General features: G+C 40.4%; 2 protein-coding genes and 1 non-coding gene across 6 annotated transcripts in view; 2 read left to right on the top strand and 1 right to left on the bottom strand.

The window, feature by feature from the left end:
• Nucleotides 1-1,055: 1,055 nt before the first annotated feature.
• LOC141808621 (cytochrome c-b) lies at nucleotides 1,056-2,699 on the bottom strand. The gene is made up of 3 exons (XM_074695289.1): nucleotides 2,551-2,699; nucleotides 1,744-1,922; nucleotides 1,056-1,645 (listed from the first exon to the last, which is right to left on the bottom strand). The coding sequence occupies exons 2-3, from the start codon at nucleotides 1,913-1,915 to the stop codon at nucleotides 1,500-1,502; spliced, it is 318 nt and encodes a 105-aa protein (XP_074551390.1). The 5' UTR covers nucleotides 1,916-1,922; nucleotides 2,551-2,699; the 3' UTR covers nucleotides 1,056-1,499.
• Nucleotides 2,700-4,199: 1,500 nt separating this feature from the next.
• LOC141808925 (5S ribosomal RNA) lies at nucleotides 4,200-4,318 on the top strand. The gene has a single exon (XR_012599940.1). It is a non-coding gene; the product is annotated as a 5S ribosomal RNA (ribosomal RNA).
• A 1,272-nt stretch (nucleotides 4,319-5,590) lies between these two features.
• The window catches only part of osbpl6 (oxysterol binding protein-like 6), a 38,021-nt gene continuing 17,544 nt past the window's right edge, over nucleotides 5,591-26,067 (top strand). The window contains exons 1-9 of one of the 4 annotated variants that reach the window (XM_074694199.1): nucleotides 5,591-5,863; nucleotides 15,171-15,404; nucleotides 22,771-22,893; nucleotides 23,196-23,249; nucleotides 23,558-23,671; nucleotides 23,774-23,944; nucleotides 24,634-24,775; nucleotides 24,961-25,064; nucleotides 25,487-25,579. In XM_074694199.1, coding sequence (XP_074550300.1) covers nucleotides 15,258-15,404; nucleotides 22,771-22,893; nucleotides 23,196-23,249; nucleotides 23,558-23,671; nucleotides 23,774-23,944; nucleotides 24,634-24,775; nucleotides 24,961-25,064; nucleotides 25,487-25,579 — 948 coding nt within the window. In that variant the 5' untranslated portion in view covers nucleotides 5,591-5,863; nucleotides 15,171-15,257. Of the gene's footprint in view, nucleotides 5,864-15,170; nucleotides 15,405-22,770; nucleotides 22,894-23,195; nucleotides 23,250-23,557; nucleotides 23,672-23,773; nucleotides 23,945-24,630; nucleotides 24,776-24,960; nucleotides 25,065-25,486; nucleotides 25,580-26,067 lie in introns of all 4 variants that reach the window. The other 3 variants (XM_074694198.1, XM_074694201.1, XM_074694200.1) reach the window with 3 other exon arrangements.

Here is a 26,067-nt window from a genome sequence, read left to right as displayed (position 1 = left end):
ATGTTATGAGAGATGACGAAGATGTAACCATAAATCATCGCACCACAAATAATACACTTTATATGGAACATAAAGATGTTAAATGGAGTGCCACGGAATTCATCACTTTCAGCAATAATTCAGTGCATCGGGAGATTTGTTAGACTTCATTTCAGGCAAAATGTCGCTATGAGTAGAGATGTGTATGGGAAGAATATGCTTCAGAAGCGCCAATAATCTAGTGTATTCAACGCTTTTGATGGTACCACTAAATGCTGTCACGATTTATCAAAGAGAAAACAGAAAAAAAAATATGTGCCAAAGTATATCCGACAGATTCTGCAAACCCTCTTAACTTTGGCTTTTGAAGTAGTTGGCCTATATTGTTTCATTATGCAACAGCGACTTTCATTGGCAGAGGGATGCCAGGAAACCAAATTCCTTTATATTATGGGTAAGTGTGTGCAAGTGGGACATTTGAACGCTAGAGGGAGTCATAGTCCACATATTGCAATGAAGATGAACCAGTTGATGTGACGTCTATTCAAAGTCTGTCACATGTTGAGCTGGATGCCCTCCAGGTTGGACACCTTCAGTATTGAATATATTGTATTCTGTCAATAGCAGTGCTGTATTGCCAACTTTTCCCCCTGCAAAATAACACTCTCACAACTGAGGCCTAGCTGCATAAGAGTATCACCAGTGTTCTAAAAAATTATGCACAATATGCATTGTTAACATCTACCTAAGTACTTCAGATTCACTCTTTATGACTACAATGTCAAATCTCTTCAACTATTTGAAGACAACTCTCCTCTGATAATCTGTCACACTGTTACTTTGAACCACTGGCACTAAACAGCCATTGCACTGGTTGAACGAGGTTATTTATCAACTGAGAAATTCTTTGCTGAGTATGCTAATGCATCAAAAAAGAAGAAGACAGAATTATAAAATCATAGCTATTTATCTTCGACTGATGTCAAACATCCTGTTTTAGCTAAAATTATACAAAACATTCAGTGAACACATTTATATTTTTCAGAAAATAGAAAACAAACAAAAATATTTTAGTGTCAAATTTATTTTACTTCAGGACTTGATAAATGACGCATTAAAAGGCTGATGAGGTATTAAACTCGAAAGCAGAAAAGGCATATTCATTATTTGAACAATTATTAAGACATCTTGATGATCAGAACAACTGAGAAAAAACACTGGATGATACTCAACAAAACAACACACAGCTTTCAGTCTCTACATTCTGAATACACAGTATATGGTTTAATAATTTATCTTAGAAAAGTAACCTGTTAAAACCAGGGGATATCATTTACTCCATCAATAGGAGGATCACATCAGAAACAGAGAAACAGCTGTGACAAAAATATCATGCCAACATCACTCAGATTGCTTGCCTTTCTGCCTGATTTTGAAAGAAGGACGAGTCGTGGTCTCAAGCAGTTTGTCAGGACAAAAAAATTGGCAAAAGAGAGAAAAAAAAGCACAGGTGAAATGTTCTATGAAGTTGCAGACTTGAGATAAGCTATAAGGTCAGTTCTTTCATTCTTCTTCTTGATGCCAGCGAAGATCATCTTTGTTCCTGGAATGTATTTCTTGGGGTTTTCCAGATAAACCATCAGGGTGTCCTCATTCCAGATGATGCCTGGAATTTAAGTTAGCACAAACAGTAAATATGATATCTACAACACAGGAAAACTAATTTGACTGTTAAAACTGTAAATAAATGTGTCAAATCCTTACCTTTGCTTTTGTTTGCATCAGTATAGGAGTAGCCCTCCGCCTGGCCAGTTTTACGTCCAAATAGACCCCAAAGGTTAGGCCCAACCTTGTGTTTTCCACCATCCTCCACAGTATGGCACTGGGCACACTTCTGGACGAAGGCTTTCTTTCCCTTTGCAATATCTCCAGGCATGGTTTCTCTGGAAGGAAAACACACGGAGCAATTATAAGTTAGAAATTTACAGTTAAGTGCTTTAACAACTTTAAATCTATGAGAGTGGGTCTCAACTTTCTTTCTACTGCTCTGGTCTAACATGTTTAATATTTCTATTACCTCATTCAGCCACTAGAGGGAGTTCACTTTGGTGTTGCGCAACCATAATGGCACCGGCATTGTTACATACCTGACTAACGGTAGTTTTACCCATTACATAATACTTTACTATGATAAAAAATAAAAATTGGTGCCTTGACACTTTACATTTCCCGGTTATGACATGAATTTAACTTTGAAATCGTCAAATTCGGTTTCTTTGGCAGGCCTAATGCCGACTGGCGTAACGTGCCTGACCAAGAGAAGAAAAACGGTCCACATGTGATACCTACAAGCGTAAAAAATAAGTTACATTAGAGTATTTTTTAAAGTTTAAAAAATTGTTTGGTCTTTTAAGCTTAAAAAGTGGTACGTCCGGAAACTGAACACCAGCACCGGACCACGTTGCGTTCAGGGAACCAGCCGGCACAGACATGTACTTTAAGCCGTATGGGGAGATAAAACCCTCTGATTTATACACAAAAACACTTAATTTCAACTAAATAGTGCCTCACCTTTTTCTTGATGAGCCTTCCACAGACTTCACGAGACTTTATTCCTCCTCTTTCGACCTCTCGCCGGCTCGGTCACACTGAATGTGCTTCCTTCCCGAGAATTTACTCCCAATCAACGTCATCGGTCAGCTGACCTGTTTCATCATCCCGTTACGACAGAAACCTGTTCAATGACTTCTGTTACCAAATTGTGCAATGTTTGCTCAGATACTCACTTTTTTTCTGATAACTATACCACAGAAATTATACATTTATTAACAATTTATGTAGTGGTCAAAATGAGTAGAGACTAAAATTGATCAATATCTTTTAAGCAAAGGCTGAATGAAAACTGACTGAAAATTAGATTTTATTAACAAAAAAATAAATAAATGAGAGTGGAGTTACACTATAGTTATGGCTGTTACACTGTATAGCTGTGCTTGTCTGTGAATATCTTGGAGAAAGAATAACAGCAAAGTATAAGTTTGTAGAAAGAATAAAGTGACCTTCAGAATTGTAGCCTATAGGTTTATAACACATAACTTCTATATTGATTCTTTAAACTTATCAAAAGAAATCTTCTGTAGTGTTTATGCAATCCACTCAATGTACAGCAATGATAAAGGCTGGAAGTGACTCCTTTAATCATTACAAAGTCTCAAGGTCACAGGTTTGCTCTGGCAATGACAAGTTATGAGGATGAGGAAAAGTTTAAATTAGGGCATGTCAGAGATCAGGTTGGGTGAACCAGCAATGAAATCTGATACCCAACCTTTTTAGGACTGAGACAGACAGATGAGAAGAGTTTTTGGTGATCCTCGCTCTCAGGCTGTCTCATGTTACTTTGTAAACATAGCAGGTGACAGGGTGACCCAGGTATCAATGAAAGCATCATACTCATATTTGCTGCTGTGTTGAATAGAAACAGGCAGACCAGAAGTCTGATAGGGTCCAGTTACATTTAATGCCTGAATAGGCTCAGTTATGTTTTGTGTGTCGGTTTGCTCATTAGTGTGGGCCTCAGTGCCATGGTATCTTAGATACTGGTGCACTCCTGGGGTTTTCACACACAGTGGGGATTATGAAGATTAATTTAGCTCTGAACTAAAGTAGCTTGATAAGGAGTTTGTGGTCTCTCTACAGCTGCTGCCACCTCATCAACCTTTAAGTGCCACATCATTCCTCTGGTCTTTATTAAACTTTGTCCAAACTGTTGCGATATTGATGTATATTGATAGTTGACCTCAGTGCCGACCTTGCTCAGTTTACAGGAAATTAAAGGGAAAAAAAGGCCATGGTGGTGCACGATTGATTCTGATTATGTAAAGGCTACGCCAGAGGACACCACTATCTAAAACAAATTCTAACCACAATGGCTTTATGCTACAGAGTATGTAACTAAAATAGAACAGTTTTTTGGATTGTGATGAGGTTTTTTTTAATCAGCCTCTATAATGTGAATTTGATTATTTACTATTTGAAACTTGCTGCAGTACTACTGGGTTCTATCTTGTTGGGAAAAGGGGGAAGGTGCAGTTATCAGCACCAAACTGATCAAGATGGCGCACAGTGTGAAGATTTGGCTTTCTTGGATCTTCACGTTCCTCATATGGTGCAAGTACCACATTAAGCTATGTTGATATAGCCTGTATGCTCCCAATTTCCTCGCTTACGGCCATACCACCCTGAACACGCCCGATCTCGTCCGATCTCGGAAGCTAAGCAGGGTCGGGCCTGGTTAGTACTTGGATGGGAGACCGCCTGGGAATACCAGGTGCTGTAAGCTTTTGCACTTCTTCGGACAAAGGACAAGAGGGCTAAACCACGGGGCCCCTAAAGGGACGTAGGCAGAAAAAAAATGTTTCTGGTGTTCTGGTGTGCACGAGAAAGTTTCGCATGCGCAGTAGATGGCAGGTGCACAACAGAAACCGGCCAGTCTTAGCCTTCTTTAGTCGTGTGATGGACATTACAGGACCTAGTTGAGCTACTTTTTGTCCTTGGACTTAATCAAAAAGTACATAACTGCTTTGCTTGCGCGCCGCCACTGTTATATTGTCTCAGATAATCATTTAAAACGAGTTTTAAAGTCTTGTAATCTGATTCAGCGCAAGGGGTACACCTGTATCCATCGGGTAATAGCTCAGAAAGAAAGTCTGCAGCGCTCAGCCAGCAGAGGACGGCCACATCCAGCTTCAGTTAAACTCTGTGCATTGAAAACTTCTGGATATGCAGAATAAATTTAATTTTCTTAAAACTTAAAAGCTACCATGAATAAGATCAGTTATTATTAAGTCCTACCCCCAAATTTAACCAATAAAAATGTTGATTTGGGCGTGCCTTGCGCAACGCAACACTAACTGAAGCGCTGTGATCCCACTCTGAATCTACAGTCTCCAATAATGAAACGTCGCTCACCGGCATTACCAAAATGTGAACGCTCTGTTAGCTCTACAGAGGCCATGAACTTTTTTGTGTGTGTTCGTGCCAACCTGTTACACACGGACACTTAAAATCATATTTTAGAATTTGTGTTTTTAGACCTCTTGGATGATGGAGTTGTGTACGTATTTGACTGTGGTATGTTTCATCTCTGTTTGACATGCTTGTGTTGGTCATATGGTGAGTGACTTATCACTAGTGACGTTCGTTTTTTTCTATTGTTCTATTAATGCCTATTAATGGCGGTCGGAATGGATTAGTAGCCTATCTATCAGAGGACTTTTGTGTGTCTCAAAATACGGTCATTGATTCGTCCTGGAATTTTTACTTAACACATTACAGACATAGTCGATTCACATGTGATTAAACACACAGGCGTCCTCCGCAATAACTACAAATATGGCTGAAGTCTTCATTGGCTTCCGTTGTGTACTTGATGTCTCGCGCGCACGTTAAACTCTCGTGCTCGATGAGAGACAGTTTAAATTTGCCAAATCAATGTTTGGATCCGGATCCATATTTTTTGTGATTCCGCCGCCGTGTTTTGCGCGCAGCCGCCACGGTTTTGATCCAGTCCTGCTATTTGTTCCCGCTCAAACCCGATCTTGCTGCAGGGAGGAGCGAGCAGAGTGCAGTTGAGCTGAGCTGAGCATCACAGTCCGCATTCAAGGAAACAGGCAAACACAGCACTTTTTAATTTGACTTTCCATAATGTTGTAGCCCCCTCACAGCTCTCCTACCCAAAAAGAAGAAACCATATATTCCATGTGGACCCTTTAATGGAGGCCGTTTGTCTTTGAGGAGCTGGGAATCTCTGCCCAGTGAAGGGAGACCCCCTCAATTGTTTCTGCGCCAAGAACTGTAAAGACATGGTCATTTCATTGCATCTGTGGTAAGTCATTCCGCTTTTGACTGTCTTTTAATCATGGTGTCAGTCTCATTACAGGGAGAACACCACCGTGTCATTTTAACGCTATGTTTATATAAGCTTGCTTTAGTGCTGTGTGCACACGAAGTCCCCAGCATCCCATCCTTTTGTATTTGCATCCTGAGTGAATCACCGAGGACCAGTCAGACATTTCCACATAGACACCGCTGATGTAGCTAGCCGCTGCTAACCTGACACCTGACACACACTTTAAACACACAAGTCCCAACATCATAGAGGAAAATATGATGATACAGGACATCTCAGAACATGGATGCCCTAGTGGAGTACTAAAAACAGCCACGCAGCCAACTCTGAAACTGACTTTGGTGATGTAAACGTAATGCGTCACTGACATTTTCACCTTTTTAAAAGAGCTCAGTCTCTTCTTCTGGGGTCACATCCTGCTGCTGGCCCTCTGTCTATTCAAGTGTTATTAATGAGGATGAGCTTCACTTATTACAGTTTATATCTCACTTATTATCCCGCTAGTGTTGAGGCACTAATTGAAAGTTAGCCAACTTCTCTCACTCAACAGAGTCAGCCTCCTGTTAACTGAAGGTCAGCCTGTGACTTTGCAGTTATTTAAAATACACAAAGAGCACATAAATTAAAGAAGAGCAGAGGAGGGATCCAGGATTTGTTGTTGTCTCTGGCATGCTTTCTTGAAAGGATGCAGCTTTGATCAGCAGTGCTGATTGATTATTGGGATACCACTTTTTGGCCTGGCCTGAAGCTGCTGAAGGTGTCCTATATAGTCACACTCCAATGAAGCATTTCCAGAGCTTATTAAGCTTTTACAGATAGGGATGCTCAAAATATAGGATTATCAGACTGTATTCTTTGCACTATCATTACCATTAACACTGAGACGTAAAGCTGATAATTGCGCTTCCATATCATTTAATTAGCTCAGAGATTTAATCACAAATTTCACTACAAATTAAACCTCAGACTAAACTGTGTTTTGTAGGATTATGACTCATGTAGTGCAAGTTTTATTAAAAACCAGGGGGGGTTATATGTTACACTACAAAGTTAAGGAACTATGTCTCGCTCTAGGTAGTAGCTGACGGGATCTGAAACAAGTATTCAGAGCCAACTTTCAGCTCTTGACAGGGCCCAATATGGGCACAAGACAGTGAGAGCTGAAAAAGTATTGCAGTGTGATACCCAGCTCTACCTAGATGATGTAATATGTGCAGCGCGGGATAAACTGGCTCTGTCCAGTTTGTGTTGTTGGAATAAAAAAAAAAAAGGGAGAAAAAAAAAGGGCCTACTTTTAAGAGATGTACCGCTCTGCGCTCACAGATGTCACACAGGCTCCACATTCATCCATTCAGCCTGGTAAAGTGTCACTACACTGCCGTGCTGATCGATGTGCATTATGAGCCAGTTGTAAATTCAGACTATTGTTGTCCTTGAAGACCCTGTAATATAATCTTGGGACAACATGAGTCTGCTTTTGTTGGGCCCCCTTTAATTATGCAACAGAGAGGGGAGAACAGAAAACCTGGTTCGAGAGTGCTGGTCGATAATGTGATGTTGTGGGTAGTTGGATGTGGAGACAACGTAAACATCTTTCCTCCCCTATGAAGGCAGAGTTACCACGATGCTTATTATGTTACAGGACTTTGCTGAGTGATGCGCACAAGCAGCCTCTTATATTGACATATTAAGTCATGAGTCATGATAAATTCGACGTATTATCGCCATTGGTTTGTTTGCTCTCTGTTTGACATATTGGGTGTCTAAATCTCTGCTTTATTCCCTCCATGCCTCTCAGATCTCACAGAGCAGCGTGCACAGATAGAGGGATTACTGCGGTCCTTTGGACAGCTCTGTGCTGCTCTTCCTTGACCCATGTCAGGACGGATGATAGTCACTGCTTCATTCGTGATGCTCTATTGATCCCTGAGGGAGAAATTTGACTTTTCATTGGCCGCGGCCGCCTGAGGCCACAGCATATACTCTTCTCCATAAAGCCTCAAAGTCTGGTGGAAATTAAGCATCTTGTAAAGAGACATTTCAGCCGAGCAGATTGTTCTCATTACAGGTGACTGAAGCTGAAGCATGTGGCTGGTTCTGTGCCAGAAAAAGGTCCTGCATCCTTTTAAAGAAGCAGGAATCGTAAAGGTTTGATAACTCACTGCAACTTTCACAAGAGCATCAAAAGTGCTCAAAAGTAGATCAAAAGTACTAGATTTCTTTATCAATCTGAGGATTATTACCTCCACCAAGGAGATTATGTTTTTGGAGGAGTTTGTCTGTTAACAACATAGCTCAAAAAGTAACAAATGGATCTTGATGAAATTGTCAGGAAATGTTCAAAATGGGATAAAGAAGAAGTGATTCAATTTTGGAGGTGATCCAGATCACCGTCTAGGTCTAGGAATATTCTAAAGGATTCATTATCATTGTGAGATAGGGCTGTTTTCACCATATGTGTATATAACTCCACCATAAATGGTTGGATTGCTTTGCAAAACAATACAAGACAAGGTCACCATAATTTCTGACAGATGTAAAAGTACGATCCAGATCCTGGCAATATTCTGGATACTAAGATCTGGAATATGAAATATGAACTGGGTCATCACAATTTTCAAACCTGCAACCTACACCAAATTGTAGCAGACAGTCTGCTGAAAGGGAGTATAACATTAAAGTCGGACCAAACTGTTGGTGACAGTCTCAATATGCTTGGAGGGGTCTGCGCTCTCTGAGTGCTTTTCTAGTGTTTGGTTTGTGCTCTAAAAACATTAAAAATATGGAAGAACCACCTTTAATAATTATTTTTCTGAAGATGTATCAATGTCCAACAATTAGAGATCATGTAGTAATACGCAGTGGGGCTGTAAGTGATGTTTTTCACTCGTTCAATTGACGCTCTGAACTAAAGGAAGACTTATGCTTTTCACTCAACAGCAGAATCAATAAACTGCCAGCAAATAACAAAGAGAGTCATTTCAGTCTAAAGCCACAGCCACAGAGTTTCTCTAACCTAAGGCATGTTGTAGCTTAAGGTGAAAAATGTCGACTACAGCCTCATTCAGATTGATGTTTTGATACAAGTGTTTTTTATTGAACATTAATCCGAAAAACGAAAACGTTCAGTCGACTTTCATAACATGATTACATCAGCAGGCCTTCACAGAACTGTAAGCTTTAAATGGTTAAGAGGAAATGAAGCGGCAGTTGAGCTTAAACTTCCATGTTATGGCTCGCTAGTTTTATAAAGTAATTGTTTCTAATCAGCTCAATTAAGCTGTTACTGGATTTACTGCGACTGGAAGTATCTCAACTGTATCTTAACAGAAAAATTCATTTTGTTTCAACAAAACCAGAAAATTCTCAAGTAACAAAATCTGCTGTTTGTGTCTAAAGACATGTTTTTACTCTGTTTTAAAGAAATGTCCCAAGTCTGGTTAAAATGAACATGTGCTATTAAAAAATCATCTCAGAAGTTCATTTCAAAGTATGAGAATCAGCTCGGACTGTTTTTCTTAGCTAAAATGTCTCTTTGATAGTTTTTATCAGAACTTAGATTCAGTTAGAAACCCTGTCCTCAAATACTGTTACTTTTCTGGAGCATGAAATCACTCCGACACAGCCCGTGTTGTTTGTGTGATTAAGCTGAGGGTGCATTTTAGGGTGAGCGTGAGGGATGGCGAAGGGAACTGAAAGTGTTTTTTTATGCTTATGCGAACATTTTTATGAACATGGAATTGTTGTGAGGAAATTAAGCTGAGGGTCCACGAGGGATTCTGGGTAACATGAAAATGCAGAATGGGCTGCATGTTAAAGATACAGTGGGCATGTTTGCTTCAGTTCCACAGTTTGTTTTAACATACCACACTTCCCCTTAATGTCTATATATCTGTGACAGTCTTGACTGGGGTTAAACTGACAATAGAGAAGTGTTAACAACAACAGAAGATGTTTCATTATTCAGCTGTGTCTGAAGAGAGCTGCTCATCTTGTTGATTTATTGGCAGGTCTAAATTGAAATTCAATCCTATCTGTATCAAGAGATCTGATCTAAATTGTTTAGAGGCTCATATCAGATGGCAGGTATCATACAAATAGACGCATTCGGTTTCAGGCAGCTATAGGCTTGGGAGTGTGTTCAAGTCAGTAAGGTTTTTGACATTCTACTCCAACTTGTGGCATTAAAGGAATGTCTGAAGAATGGCCATTTCCTCTGACTTTTACAGACTACTGCCTTTGTGCAGCTGAAGGCTCCTCTTTGTTGGGTTGGATCTTGAATCATTTCCTCCCACATTCACAGTGTGAGGACCTCAGACATTCAGAAAAGTTCATCAACAGAAAATACCTATTTATCATGTTCTATACATTCTAAGATTTACTCTCTTTCACTTTGTATTAAGCAAAGCAAACAGAATCCTTAATCATCCAGCTGTGTCAAAAAGCTCCCTGTGGAGGCTCATGGGAAATGCTGCAAAATTGGAGTACTGGAAGAATGGGGAAAAAGTAATCATGTATAAGAGTAGGTTTTTAATGTTGTCTGCATTGTCACTAATCCCACCTCCTTTCATTGTAATCTAAATGTATGATGGTTTAAATTAGGGCTGCAGCTATCAAATATTTTAGTATTTGAGTATTCTACTGAAAATCCCATCGATTAATCGAGTAATCGGATAAAATACATTTTTGTTTAGTTAAAGAGCAGTTATTTTTCAAATGAATTTTTTTCTCTTTAAGAAATAGACTTTTCTGATACAGCATGCCAATAAGAGCACTTGCTTTGGTAGCTCCAAAATTTGTAAACACACTTTGACACATTTTTTGTGCCTTGGACATCTCATCAAATGATGTGGACCCAAATGGCACCCGTTTTGTAGAAAGACCCATTAGTCTCCAAACTCCAGAAAAGAAGCTAGATTTGTTGCTAGTTGCTATTTTGTATAAGAGGTAGCTTGAGGGGTTTGAAAACTCTCTTAATATGTCCTCAGCTCTATTTGAAATACCACTCTTTGATCTTTTTGAAAATTAAACGATTCCTCGAGGCGGAGAAAATTACTCGAGTATTTTTTGAAATCGAGTACCTCGAATCATTCAAGGAATCTTTTCAGCTCTAGTTTAAATTAAGCTAAGTCACAGTCCTTACTGCATTATTACAGTATTATTATCATAATACAGATGTAATCATAATTTTTTGGACTGAAGGTGTTGACCAGGTGTTAAAGAAGTGTATCTGTAGCGCACACATGGCAGCACCTGTCCCCTGCTTAAAGGGCCATAATCACAGTGACAGGATTTAGGAGATTAAGCTTATGACTAATCAGATCCTGATCAGACGTTCCTCAACACGGTAACAAGTAGCAGTAAGTAGCAGTTCAACAAACACTTTCATTTTCCTCATTCATGAGGAACTTACTGGGTTTAGCTTTGCTTGGTGGTACCACCAAAACCTCTTCCTCAGTTAGCTTCCACTTCAGAAGCTCTGTGCAAACAAGAGTTGGACCAGTCTGAAATGAAGTATTCAAACATGCAAAAGGGCTGTATGCAATTTTACACTGGAGATGTATTACTCAGTGAAGTCACTCTTGGACTTAAGGATTTTATGATGCCAATTATTCAAAATCTGTTCTGATGCATGCACAGGGGAACAGCTTGTCATTTGTTTTGACGGTTGTAGGCCACACTGTTGCGCAAGTTTCACTTCACTTTAACAAAAAAGCAGCTTCAAATTTTCTATCCGTCCTCTCTTTATGAACGAAACCAGGCTGATTATGTCATATTGACAGAAGATATTACAGAGGAGATGCCAAATTATGTCTTAATAATTTGACTGAACGGTGCATGAAAATGTTCAAGATTGCACTTAGAGCCCTTCACCTCCTCTGCTTCCTTATTAGGTCAAGGAGGACAAATCTATTAAATGTGCTGAGAGAGGACGACTCTATCTGAATGGACTTAGCTCCTCGTCTCACAGTAGCTTGGGCAGTGGCTGGTTTAAGGCAGGGCAGGGATGATGACGTTGTACAAGGAACTGAATTATAGATTATTGTGTGTGAGTGTGCTGAAGGTTTGGCATGTGAGGGTGCACACTGCTGAAGCGTGCAGAGCTGCACAGGGGACGGGGAGTTTCCCTGACACAGAGGGGAGCCTCAGAGACATCCTGTAGCGTAAACCACAAGGTGCACCATGGCTGTAAACTGCAGGGGGAGAAAAGCAGTTTGTGACAGGTTCTTTAAATAACCGTGATGTACTTCCTCTTTTTACCACAGTGGTTCTACAGGAACTGTTTATTATACTACACTCAAATACGACTGAGTATTATTGTCAATGTTTTATACTAGAGATGCAGATATTATCAGTTATTAAAAACAATCTTTATCCCTTAATATGAGTGTGACACTGAGGATTTTGTTTTGGCAACTTCAGGCTTTTCTTACTGGAGTAGATGAGTCCTATGGATTTGTCCTTTGCCACTTTTGTTCAGTCTAGTTTTTTAAGCCTGTATTGGACCAATACATGGTACCAGGATTAGGGATGAACCAATCCAACTTTTCTAGTCCCGATACTGTTACCTGGGCTTTAGGTATCGACCGATACTGATCCTGATCAGTTTCCAGTAGAGATGCACGATATTATCGGCACAATAATGGTATCGGCTGATTAAAGCTTTAAAACGAATTTTCAGATATGAAAATTTCTGCCGATATGCACAGCCGATAAGGTGCTATTCAGTTAGGATTATTATTATTTTCCATCTGAAAAATAAGCTCCTTAAATAAAATGTAGCACTTCATTTATTTGCACTGCAGAGCTCTGTGTCTGTCACCAGGTTGTTACAGTAGCTCTAAAATAATCAAATGCAACTTGGTTATGTTTAAAAATGCATTGTACATTTAAAGTTCATGTGATCTAAAGAAATTATTTTTCTGTATTTCAATACTGAATGTCTTGAGTTTGGAAAAATAATACATTTCTTATTTATGGTAAAAATGAAATGTTTTTTGTCCTGTTTTATGTGTGTTTCTTAAACAAATAAGACCGTCACAATAAGAGTAACATATAAATTCCAGTACAGGATAGACTTTGCTTTCTTTGCAGTGAAAAAAACAAACAAACTTGTGATTATCGGTATCGGCCAAAAGGGGTTTCGATATATCGGCATATCGGATATCGGCAAAAATCCAATATCGTGCATCCCTACTAAGTGTTTAAATTGTTAACAGCAGTTTGGTTAAAAATGCTTCATAACTTACAGAAATAACTATTTGATTGTAAAATTTTATACCTTGTAGATTAAATCATAGTTTAGCCTTAGTGTCCAGTTTGGATCGTTCCTTTCCCACTGATACCCGATCCAGCTTTGAGGAGCTGGATTGGCGCCGATACCCAATACCAGGATTGGATCGGTGCATCCCTAACCAGGATCTAGGGGTGGGTATCGAAAGATTGGAAATGGTTCGATCCACCGACAGTATTGACCTTTATGCTTAACGATTCTCCTATTGATTCTTTACGCTACGCCGGAGTGGTCGGACCTCAGTGCCACCTGATGTGCCACATGTCGATCACGCCTGTCAGTCAGCAGCAGTTTCCAGGACAATGGCTGAGAGAAGGGAGTGATGGAAAGCTTTGTTTCACTTTACTAAAAAGGATGCTAACAGTGCAAAAAGATTATTCTATTTCAGGTATTTATGTCCAGAGATCTAGGATCGGGTGACCAATTTCATGTCATTTCATTTATTTACATATAAACTCCATAAATTTTTGTTGACACAGAAAACCTGTGAAGCCTCCTTTTTGTACAGAGGAAATTCACAGGAGGAACTGATCGATAAAGAAATCGGATCAATAGGCAGAATTGATCATGGCACTGGTATCAATAAAATCTTATCACTACCCACCCCCACCAGGATCAGATCAACACATTCCTTTTTTAAACATCCTGTTCTCTTTTTATTGGTTGATCAAAAGTGACGTTTCTGTTACCATCTATGACTTGTTTTGAAGCTGTTGCATAAAAAGTTAATTTTCAGTGGTTGAGACTCCAACACAGGCAATCAGTCTTTTTTACTCTGCATGTGTCCATAGGAGCTGCACTTTCTGGATAAAAACAAAAAGGTTTTGCTCCCTGCTCCTGTGAAGACCCAGCAACATCCTTGGTATCTCGCCGTATATCTACGTTTATGAATTGACGCGGTTTGTTTATCACTTTGTTTTTCCGCTATCCTCCAATCGATGCATGCTTTATCAGTGCTGAGACCTCTCCTTTCCCTCAGACGATTACGCAGCACAACTGCAGGCGGGATAATGGGTGTCAGCACAGAGCGCAGAGCACAACACTGCCATGACCAATCACAGAAACTCTCCACTTTCTATCTGAACATAAGGTTAACAAGATATTTCAGAGCTGGGTCCATTTATTCCAGATTCAGCTCTGAAAACACTTTGATGGTAAAAATCTGAGAGTTTTAGCTCGTGTGTGTGGACTGCAGCAGAGCTGTAGATGTCTGTCATATTGATTCAGCGTCCTCGTTCAATTACCATCATGGAGCTAATTAGATGTTTCAGTATACAGCAGTTCTGTGGCAGTGACTGCATTTATATTGACATGTTGTCTCCCACATTTCCGAATCTTGAAGCGAGTCAAGACCCTTTTGAAAGAAGAAGCTTGTGACTGATTGAGTTATGAAACAGCTATTTCTGAGAAATTGAACGGCCTCACTGGGGAAAAAAGCACCGCCATGTGCTGTAAAAACAAAGTAGACATCAGCTAATGTCTGAAACAACTTTTCACCAAACATAGGGTGTGGAAAAGAGCCGTTTGTCACATTTATGAAGCCCACACCAACAAGTGTTTCCTTTATTTACTTCTCTCAATCTCTTCGTCGCAGCTTTACCAAAATAAAGTGTTGGCAGTTCAACTGCAAAAGGAAGGAGCAGAGTAAATACAGGTGAATAATCACTCTTGTTGTTGATCTTGTTTCCGAAATTGGAGCCTGCTGATGTGCTTATTCAGCGAAGCACACAAAATAAGAGGAATCTTAAACACCGCTGCTTCAAAGAAAAGCTCGGGTGTCTAGACTGAGCATCTTGAGTTCGATTAACACATTGAAGTTGATGGAAGATAATTTTAAGGCCTGGGAGAGCGCCAGATGCTCATTTCTTCAGGAAATAAACAGAATTAAGGGTTGTTTGATCAATGACAGCGTCTCTCTGTGTCTGCAGCTCTGTCTAGAATGAGACATTCAGAGAAGGTGACGTTAACTTCCTGATGCTTCTTTTTCAGATGAGCATCAAGCTGCGAGTGTGAGAGTCTCAGAGGATGAACCTGATCTGCAAGGCCCAGTGCTGAGGGAGGTCCACAGAGCCCACCATGTCTCACCACCAACACTACCAACGAGGCCCCCACGGCCGCACCATGAGCTCTGAGGAGAGGAGCTCCACGCCGAGCAACAAGACCTCCACACCGGTTCACAAGAGCGCCTCCTCCTCCTCGTCCTCCCAGAGAGACAGCCGGCAGGTAAATGAGCAGCTGCTGGATAAAACCTTATCTGAGTAGTTTCCTGATGCAGCCTGGGTGTAATGAATGCCACTTCAGCCGAGGTTATATTCAGAAATATTATTCAGGGTTTTTACAATTTACTGTCAGTTATCTCATTTTAGGAGAAAATATTTAAAAAACAGGCATGAAAATTGGCCTGTCAGGAAACATCAAATCATAAGAAATAAATTCAGCATCTTCAGCGTTCATCAAAAACAGTCAGAACAATTATGTGGTGACCTTGTCAGTTGTTATGAAATCATTTGCCAGAGCAGACATCATTCTGCATCACCGTCAGGTCCCAAATAACTTCTTTTCTACTTCAAAATGTAGAAATGACAATATCCTCCATCATCTCTCAAAAGCAGCAAGCGAACAAGTCACTTCTCTCTACAAATCTTTCTTTATACCAGACCAGCTAAAAACCAATCTGTTTCTTTGAGTTCCATTAGAAAAAAGAAACAGCCTTCCAAGACATTATCAGCCAATTAGACGACCCATCAGCAGAGATAGAGCTTCCCTAATCCCCTGGTTAGTAAGTAAAACCGTACAGAAGCTTCGTTAACAATGAGAGAAGCTCTAATTTCACAGTTCACACCACGAGTGCTTAAAGTTAACCCAGCAGTAATCCACCTGAAGCCCCCAGTCCTCTCTGCCCCACTGAGCTGCTGTGTCACCCTGGCCCGCGCAGGAACAGGACACTGGAATCTGTGACATCACAGCTTTTCCGTCGGCATCGCCTGATGAATATTTCATGAGGGCCAGGCGGAGGCTTGGTGCTCCACTGAACATGTGGCACGCTCTGGTATGCTGTGTGGGAGCACAGCTTGTGATGGCGCTCTGAAGAGTCCAAAAAAAAAAAAAAAAAAAGGAGGGAGGGAGGGTGTTTGAAAAAACGAGGCCTGTTTGAAAGCGCACAGCAGCTGGATGAGGCAGACGGTTAACTCTTTCAGGACTCGTGTTCATTGTCCCCAATCTTTCGTGTCAGCTCCTGATAAGAAGGCCTTCATGGGTGAAAGGGTACAGTTTTTAATTTCCCAGACGATCCATTATCTTTAAAGCCAGCTTAACTGAGGGGGAGGTTATCTATTAGGGCTCCTTTTGTTATTTCTGTCTTTAAATGTGTTGAATGACTTCAGGTTCTCGTCTAAGAGGCAAACACTGAGACAACTGAAAATGTCCTCGTTAGTAGTTTTCATTTTTGTTAACTCACCTTATAAAACCTCATGACTTAAAGAATCGTAAAACTAAACATGAAGTAGTTCTTAACTGTTATCTGTTACAAGAACAAATTTGCTGGATTGGCAAAATGAGGTGGGGTTTTCTTACCTTAGATTTGCATAGTTTGTTTATTCCTCCTTCATTCAATCAGAATGAGGATTAAACAGATAAATAACATTGAAAGACTTTGATAAATTCTAACTATACAATATATTATACATTGACATAAGATTTGGAAACAATGCTGAGTAATCTGTGAGGATTTCTTCACGAGTGTATTTTGTTGGTAGAATAGAATAGAATAGAATAGAAAATACGTTATTTATTCCAGAGGGGAAATTCAGGATTCACAGCAGCAACAAGAAAACAAAAGTAAGAAAGCGTAAAGAAAGTGCAAAAAAGTCCATAAGAAAATAGATGCTGACAGCTTGTCCATCATTCTCCAGTCAGCCAGCCTCCACCTCCACAGGGTCCAGGACTGAGCTTCTTCAGCAGTCTGTTCAGTCTCTGTCTCCTGGATCCTGTCTGCTCACAGCAGTAAAGTTTTTTCAATGTGGCGTTGGTGTCCAGTGTTAGCTCCATTAGCCATGTCTGTGAATAGCATGATGCTACTCTGCCCTCTGCTATTCCCTCTGTTGTTGGGTTAGCACAACTAGCTCGTCCATCTTAATGGAGATAGATCCCACGTTCCCAATAACGATGGATGGAAGGACAGGTCCATGTCGTCACTTCTTAGCTCACACCTGAGAACCAGCACGTCGTCCTCACCTCCTTCTCCTCACCTTGTGGGGAAACATCAGGACTTGCACCAGTTAGCATTGACATGCTACAGGCTGCTAACAGCTGATTTCACATGTAAACAATGCAGCCATGGTTACATGTAGGATCTCCAGACAAACACAGGAGAAAAAGTAGTAAAATATCACTGAAGCCACAAAAAGTTTGGAGTCCATGACCAACAAATGAGCCATACAAAGTAATGATCCACTCCAAATGCAAAAATGACGAAAATGAGATGAAAGAATGACAAGAAACGGACAAAGAAGAGAGAACTGCTGCAACAGGCAGCCACAACAGGGTGGCGCCAAGCAACAAAAGAACAAACAAAATGAAAAAAATTAGTGAGCTTCATTGGTATTACAAGAACTTGCATGTTTGCTGCCTACAGCATCAGTTTTCTGTTTTAGTTTCTGCTAAGCATGTTGTTTAAAGTATGCTAATGCTAATATCACATCTGCGCTGAAAAAGGCAGCAGTGCAGTGTCTATTTCCAGAGAGGTCCCAAGGGAGAAGAGAAAGAACACACTGAGATCAGGGCAGTTTGTTGGGGGAAAACCTTAATGAGATCTAGCCCCTGGATTTTTAGATCGATACGTGCCACTTTTCCCTCCGCTGACGTCTACTGTCCACTGCGGAGACCCCTCGTAAGAGCAATTAGAGGCACCACCTGCAGAGAGCACTGAATCGCCCCACTCTCGGTCTCTTTCATCTCACAAACACACGCTCTTACCTTCTCACACACACAAAAATACACAAGTTGATTCAGGATGGGGCTGCTGTATCAGTTTTTCTTGGTTATTTCCTGTTCAGATAAGACGCTTTCAGCCAAGATATCCAAGAAGGAGTAGATATAATCACGCTTTGTGGTCATTGCTAAGGTCTCCTTTGATATCGGATAAATCAATGGTCAAATAATCAGATCCAACAAGCCTGACAGCGACTGTTTTTCATGGTAATGACCAGAAAAAACTGATGATGCCATCAGTGAAAGAATGAAGAATGAAGAAACCCCTCCTTTGATAACGAAAACGCTATTATTTATGCTGCGGGCAGGTTATTACAGTATCTGATGATCTAATTTTACCTTATTGCTTTATATGAATAAGTTTGGACTTACTGCCTGACATTTAGTCAGAGATATCAGGGAAACTGGATTGGCTGGTTGGCTTTCACTCCAATGATGAAATGAGTCTCTACAGGTGACAATATTTATTAACTGAGACCATAAATATTTTTTAATGTATTAAAAAAAGAGACTTATTTAAATACAAAAAAAGATAGTGTTCATTTCCTTTTGAAAATGTTTCTCCAATGGTTTTTGTTTGAGAATTAAAGTTATGATTCAACTTTTCAGGCCAGTTTTACTCTTGGGGATCAGGTTGGAAAGTTTATACACAGGTCAAGTTTTGAACATCTCTTCCCTCAGATGTTTAAAGAAGTTAAATCATTTCATTATTGCCAAACGTATTATCCTTGACAAAACTCAGCCGTTCACACACATGGACTGCAGGTCTCTCACTGCCTCTGTGGTGTTTACACAGACCATGAGGCTCCCTGCCTTTCGAGGTGTTAACTTCTCATCCATGTGGCAGCCCTCCCTCCGCTCCAAGCTTTACAGCCAAGCAGTGAGATCCATCTTTACAACACTCACAACACTTCCTCTGTGGTTATTAGCCTCGAGAATATCAGTGTCAGTGGTGGATGTGAGAGACGAGATGGGGATATATTACAGCTACTCTATCAGGAAGCACATTTTCACGGGGCAGTATCTTTCAAATAAATCTAAAAGTATATTTACTCACAAAAGGAATCATAACACTGGACTTGTTTTATAGTTATTTGGTATTTTGTAGCTGGCTTTGTAAAATAGCTTTTACCTTAGAAATAACATGCATTCAAGATACAGAAATATCGTCAAACCCTATATCCAACCAAAATACATCAATCTGCTTCTCCTACCACCTACAGCTCTCCTCTACCCATCCCCACAACATCCTCTTTTCTCTGAGGGAATTACTCTTTTCTGTTTCCTTAATGCTCTCCTGAGACAACAGCCTGTTAAAAATTGCAACCTGAGCGTCTTCTTATGAATTTAAATACCTCTTATCTTGAGATTACAAGATAAGATCAAGTTACAGCTGTTCTTTGATTTCATAGATGTCCTTTTTTATCTGGGAATTAATGTTGCCTTAAAGACAATTTGCATTTTGGTTGATCAGATAAGAGGAGTTTGGATTTAAACTATTTAAAGATTTTGAACTCTTTTTATTACATCATTGTGTTTTAAGTACTTTGGAAAACAAGTCTTTCTTTGTTTTACTCATCGGGCAGCATGTAGACGACCACTGCCTGCTGGAGAAGCAGCTCTGAAAAAGTTATTAGCAGGCGTGGGCTGTCTGTCTGATATTTATGGTGCTGATTTAGCCTAAGGTGTCCCCAAGGAGTGTTTGTCCTTTCTACCACTCAGGGAGACCTTAACTGTAATGGTATGATTCATCGCTGCTTTGAAAACTCCTCTGTGCTGCCGTGTCAGAGCTGGTTGTGGATAGCGAATGAGTTGGAATACAATACTGAAAGGTTTGCTCTCTAACAAGACGTACCCCCTCTTCTGTAATCTGCTCAGTTTTAAAGGTATTACTCTGTATCTAACCATGCTTTCTTTGCAAAAGAGGTTAAAGGAAGTAAAATACCAAAGCAAAAAGCCTAACTCAAATCTAAATCACCCAGTATTAAACTAATAAGCTCATGGGAGAACCTTTTTAACCTTTAACAAAGTAAATCACCACTTCCTGAGTCTGCCTCGAGATCCCTCATTAAAGAGGCAAACTCACTGAAGGTCCACCTCATTCAGCTTGAAATTATTCTGCAGTGAGATCAATGAATGTGAGCAGAGTGCAGGAAATCACTTTGGCTTAATTCACTTCTGTTTCCAGGGTCACATAACAAAAGCTCATTTTCTGACTGTGGCAATAATTTCCCTATGAACCACAAGCTGGCACTCACTTTGGTTTTTACTGGAGGCTGGGTTGACTGCTCCACATCAGGGATTTCTCAATGATGGTTCGGATCCTGAAACGATTGCCAAGGAAAGTGCATTGAATGGCAATATTAGCTGGGTGGGCCGTTCTTTATTTAGTGCTGTATTGATTTATCAATGGAGAGCCATTTGATGGTCTGTTTGTAATCCTGCAGATAACACAGGAAGTTGGTCTGGAGGTTGTTATTGCCTGTCAGGGATGTTTCTTGTCAATTGTTAGACAGCTTTGTTCTACCACAACGCCAAAGCTGTTTTATTTGAGCTGGATTGATGTTGGTCTGTAAGCTTTGTGCATCATGAGTGGATCACTAATTTTGGGGGTGTGGCTGCTTTTAAATTGGGTCAAGTTTCCCTGATAAGGTGAAGCTTTTTAAAGGGGGTCACTGAGATAATTGGGCTGGTATTAGGGCTACAAAGGGATGAAAAATTTCCAGAAACGTTCAATAGGAAGTTAAACTTGGGAAATTTGGAAATATTCTGAATAGTTTTCTAAAATTACTTGACTTTTGAATAAATTTGACCCCAAAGCACAAGATGTAGTCACAACACTAGGGATGGGTACCTTTCACATTTGAAATGATACGGTACCAACGACCGACTGGCAATTGGTACCAGTACTCAACGGTACCAATTTTTGGTACTTTTTTGTGTTTATGTGGTAAAAATATGTTTTTTAAAGGTCCCATATTCTGCTCCTTTTCTGCTGTTTAATATGGATCATTGATGTCTTCATGAAATGGTAGTAACATGTTTTGGTCCAAAAAGCCAATAAATCAAGCACAGCAGCATTGTTTCCAGGCTCCCATAGCCCCTCTGTTCAGAACGGTCTGATTTAGTGGGCGTGACCTTCATATGTAAATGAGCCACCGCTGATACCGCCCCGCTCTTCCGCGTCACTGAGAGCGGCGCCATGTAAACATGACTAACAAGCTCTGAGCGCACAATGTTTAGAAAACAGCAAAGCTCGTTTACTGTAACATTACAGACTAAAACAACAGGTTAACTGCAGCTAAAGTTAGCATCCTGAAGCTAACAGAGACAGGGGGGACACTGAGGAAAAGCTCTTACATCTGCTCCACAGCACACAGCATTTAAAATACTCACATTTCCAGGGTTTGAGGTTTGTTGGCAGATGGTTGGTAATGTGCCTGGATTCAGGACCAGTCTATTCACTAGCTCCAAAGTTGGAAAATTTTACGTAAATCAGTACTCGACAGATCTTGACAGTACTTGACAGAATTCGGTTGGTTCCAATAAAAGTGCCTAATTCGGTGCCCATCCCTATACAACACACACCCAACATGCTGCTCTGAAGGTCCCAGCATCACTGTGTGTGATAAACAAAGCCATGGGCTGCTATTTAGTGGGTTTTTACTTCATAGGAGTGACAACTACTAACTCAAATACGAAGGTAAAAACCTGACCTACTTAACCAGAATAACCACTTCCTTAGCCGCCAAAAAATATTCAACCACATGAGATAACGCCCTTATATAGAGTCTGCTTCCTGACTAAGGCAGATAAATATGAAACATGCTGTTTCCTGAATGAGTAGAAGATGATTTTTGGGGCGTTATTTTCAACATTTGGCTCTTTGTGCTTGTAAGAGAAGCAAGTGATTGACAACTACGTCTACGACCCACCAGCTGTTAATAACCACACTAAAGTATGTTGTAAAAATCATTGATAGCATCACAAAAACACATTTTAAATGCTGAATATGATGGACTTTTATGGTAAACCCAGACAATAAAATTTGTTTTAGTTCACAAAGGCAATACTTAATATTCTTTTTATTTCTTATGATAACAAAAACCAATCAAGATTAAATTTAAGTCCAACCACTGCGAGGTCAACTAACATTTCAAACATTTCAAAGACAAAAGAAAAATATTCAAAGATATTGACTAAATCACAAGCTTGACATTTTGCGGATGTCATGACGACCAGGATCCCCCCAAGTGGGACGACCCACTGATGTCTCACCTGTCCCTGTCTGACCCTGCTGCCCCTCTACTCCAAGGCATCACTTTGATTTACACACCCAGCGGCAGCAGCGTGAGCACAGTCAGGAGGAGCTAATGGAGTGAAAACGCTGAGAGAGCAGCGGGGATCTGAATGGAGCCGTATTTCTTTAAATGTGTTCTGTATGGGAAAAGCATAAAATAGGTGCACTCCTGTTGTACTCTCCGTCACACTGAGCATGACAGGAGAATATTTTCTTTTTATTACAACAAATGTATCTCCTGTTTTCTCCTGAGGCTTTCGTCTGACGCAGCACTATTTTTTTTTTTTCATTCTTCGCTAGGAGGCAGACAGCTGGGAAATCATTGAGGGGCTGAAAATCGGTCAGAGCAACGTCCAAAGGCCTGATAAGCATGAGGGGTTTATGTTGAAGAAGCGGAAATGGCCCCTGAAAGGCTGGCACAAGGTAAGATACACTGGCTAAGAGATAAACATGAGCTTTTGTTGCTGAAGAAGAAGGAATTCAAGTACACCTGCTTCTTGAATGTTAAGCAGTTTTCTGTCAGGTACAAACAAATCATTTCGTCATGCAGCTTGCTCTACTTTCTCTAAGCCTTGTAAAGTCAACGTCTCTTATTCATTTCTAGTGAAGTCTGGTTTCTTTGATAAATTTGTTATACTGGCAGTTTAATGTGATCAATATCTAACATGATCCGGCCTTCCTTCCTGTTAAATTCCTTTTTTTCCCTTTGTTCATCCTCTCTGCAGCGTTTTTTTGTTCTGGACAACGGTATCCTGAAGTACTCAAAGTCCCCCATTGATGTAAGTAACCCTGACTATATCCACAGGCAGAAACAGGGCAGCCCGGCCTGACATCAGCTTGGCTCGGGAATGAGTCAGCAAAAAACATCTGCAACACGGGTCAGGATGCTCGATGTTAGTCAGCACGCCATGTCACTTTGCTCCCAAGTCAGTTTTACAGACAGATAGGAAAAATATGGTGTGGCTGTGAGGATTCTCAAATCCTGCACAAGCTTTTAACAACAACAAATGTTTTTGAATTTTTGAATTTACTCAACAGTTGTAATTATTCCAATACAGAACTGACTGTAAACTTATCTTTGCTTCAGATCCAAAAAGGCAAACTACATGGTAGCATCGACGTCGGCCTCTCTGTCATGTCCATCAAGAAGCGGGCGCGCCGCATTGACCTGGACACCGAGGAGCACATCTATCACCTGAAGGTAACACTGAGGCTAAAAGAGCTGCAAAGTCTCTGAAGCAGCAATAAACATGAGAGTGAAAAGGTGATAAATGGTAAAGCCGTGTGTGCTCTTTCTCCTCAGGTCAAATCTCAAGATATCTTCGACGCCTGGGTGTGCAAGCTGCGTCACCACCGGCTGTACCGACAGAACGAGATTGTGCGATCTCCTCGAGAGGCCACCATGCGAACGTTTCCTCCCCCGGCTGCGATGGAGTCGCCACAACCTGCCTCGAGTGTGGTGCGTGAAGCAAAGGTGAGTCTTCCACTCGACTCCCACGCAAGATACTCAATTTTTAATCATATTCGATAGTGGAAAGCTGCAAATCTGAGCATTTAAGATTCTGGAAAAAGACATTATTTGATCGTGAGATGTCATCAATTATTCATGTTTCTGTCTCATCAATGGTTTATGATTTCCTCAGAGAAACTTGTAAATGTGACCTCACTGATTTAATCCTGTAACAGACATTTCCAATCAAAGCATCCTGGCTTATCTTTTGTGAGTCAGATTTAAAACAGACTTCGAATGATCCAAGCTGAGAGTGATTACTTATTCAGGAAGAGTATACCGTAGGGAAAGAGTAATTTCCTGATTCTTTTTGTGGTGGAAACTGGGATAGAGTAGAAAATGTTATGGTAATACGAAAGGAGGAAGTAAAAACCACTCAGCATCCTCAAGAATACTTCATGGTCAGTCTGCTCCTGTGATCACCTACAAGATGTGACTGAATGCTTCTCACTTTATGCAACCACATTTATCACAGGAAAAAACTTGCAATAATTGTTAGTTGCTGCTCAAATCTTGAATAATCTCTCCTGCAAAATGTCAGTGAAACACCTTGAACTTCAGCTGAAAGTTGCGTAACACTCCAGTTGACTCTGTCATGGAGTTTGGGACTGAACAACCTCATTTCTGCGGGTGTCTATTCCTGTCTCCAGCAGGCTAAACCCAGCAGTTTGCCCTGGCAGCCGGTTGCCCCAAGCAGCAGCAGCAACAACAGCCTCCCTGCCTCCTACAGCAACGGACAGAGCAAGGTGGCTGCATGGCTGCAGGAATCAGAGGAGATGGACAAGTGTGCAGAGGGTAAGTGCTGCTCTTTTCTCTGTATCAAATCTGATCTCACACGGAAGATTTAATCTTGCTTTTGGCCTTTGGATAAGTCACCTGAACCTTGAGAGGAAAACTTATAACTATTGTCTGACACATTGAACTGTGTGTGTGTATGTGTGTGTGTGTGTTCTTATTTGGATTGTGAATTTGATTTCCAGAGCTTGCACGGTGCCAGTCCAGCCTGACCGAGCTGAGTCGGTTACTGCAAAGTCTGGAGATCCTACAGAGGACACAATCAGCGCCCAACTTTACAGATATGCAGGTAGAAGAGAAACACAGTCACATTCACAGATACAGAGGGCAGGGGGAAGCAATTTAAAGAGTTCTGTTTCAAAGATTTGTGTCTGTGTGGAGCTGTACGGGAGCCCGTATAACTCAGGTAATGATGTCTCTGCAAAGGTAGTTTTATAACCACAGGAAGCACTATCATCATCCAGCTGGGCTCAGACACACGAAGCTCCTGCAGGCTTTCATTATCCTATCTGCACTGACAAAATCTGAACTTTTATTTTATGGATTCCTCCAAAAAAAAACCTGTTTGCTTGAGTGTTTAATTTGCATCTCATTCGTCTTTTGTTGTCATTTCACTGCAATCAATCTGTGTGCTAACTTTTGCTTTGAATGTGATGTGCTTTGTCCCGTGAACCACGCTTTGCATATTTGGATCCATGTGTTGCTGCACAGACCAATTGTGTAGAATTGTCAAAGAAAGAAAAGCGCTTGAACAGAAGATGGAGAACAAAAAGTGTCGGCAAAGATGCAAAATTCCAACTTCAGGTATCTCTTTTTTTTTACTTGCTCAGGAACACCTGAATTTTGATGTTTAAATTAGCTTTACTACTATTTTATTGGAATTTATTTGTTTTTATTATTTTACATGTTTGTCTATCATTTTCCTTTTTTGTCAAACCCTTTTTCTAATTTATGAGTCCTTCCTGTTTTCTTAATTTTAAAATGACTTGTTTTAAATCATATTGGATTGGACTCTGGTCACACTGAAAGGTGTGTTCTGGTTTGTTTGTTCAAAAAACAAAACAAAACAGGGTAACATTTATTGGTAAAATTTTGTAATACAACAGAAAATCCCCCCAAAAATACAAAAAAATAAAAAATTGCTCAACTCTGACACACGTACATTTACATACTCTTTGTATAACAGGATCAGGGTTCCTGCGGATCCTTGAAAAGTCTTAAAAGGCATTGAATTCATAATTCTAAAAATAAGGCCTGAATTGGCATTAAAGTCTTAAATCCAAATTTCTAAA

This window comes from Halichoeres trimaculatus, unplaced genomic scaffold (genome assembly GCF_033239565.1).
Source record: "Halichoeres trimaculatus isolate MK-OKI-2021-1 unplaced genomic scaffold, fHalTri1.1 fHalTri1_scaffold_19, whole genome shotgun sequence".
Lineage (NCBI taxonomy): Eukaryota > Metazoa > Chordata > Actinopteri > Labriformes > Labridae > Halichoeres > Halichoeres trimaculatus.
Note: the sequence above shows the minus strand (reverse complement) of the source record. Positions and strands in the feature narration are given on the sequence as shown.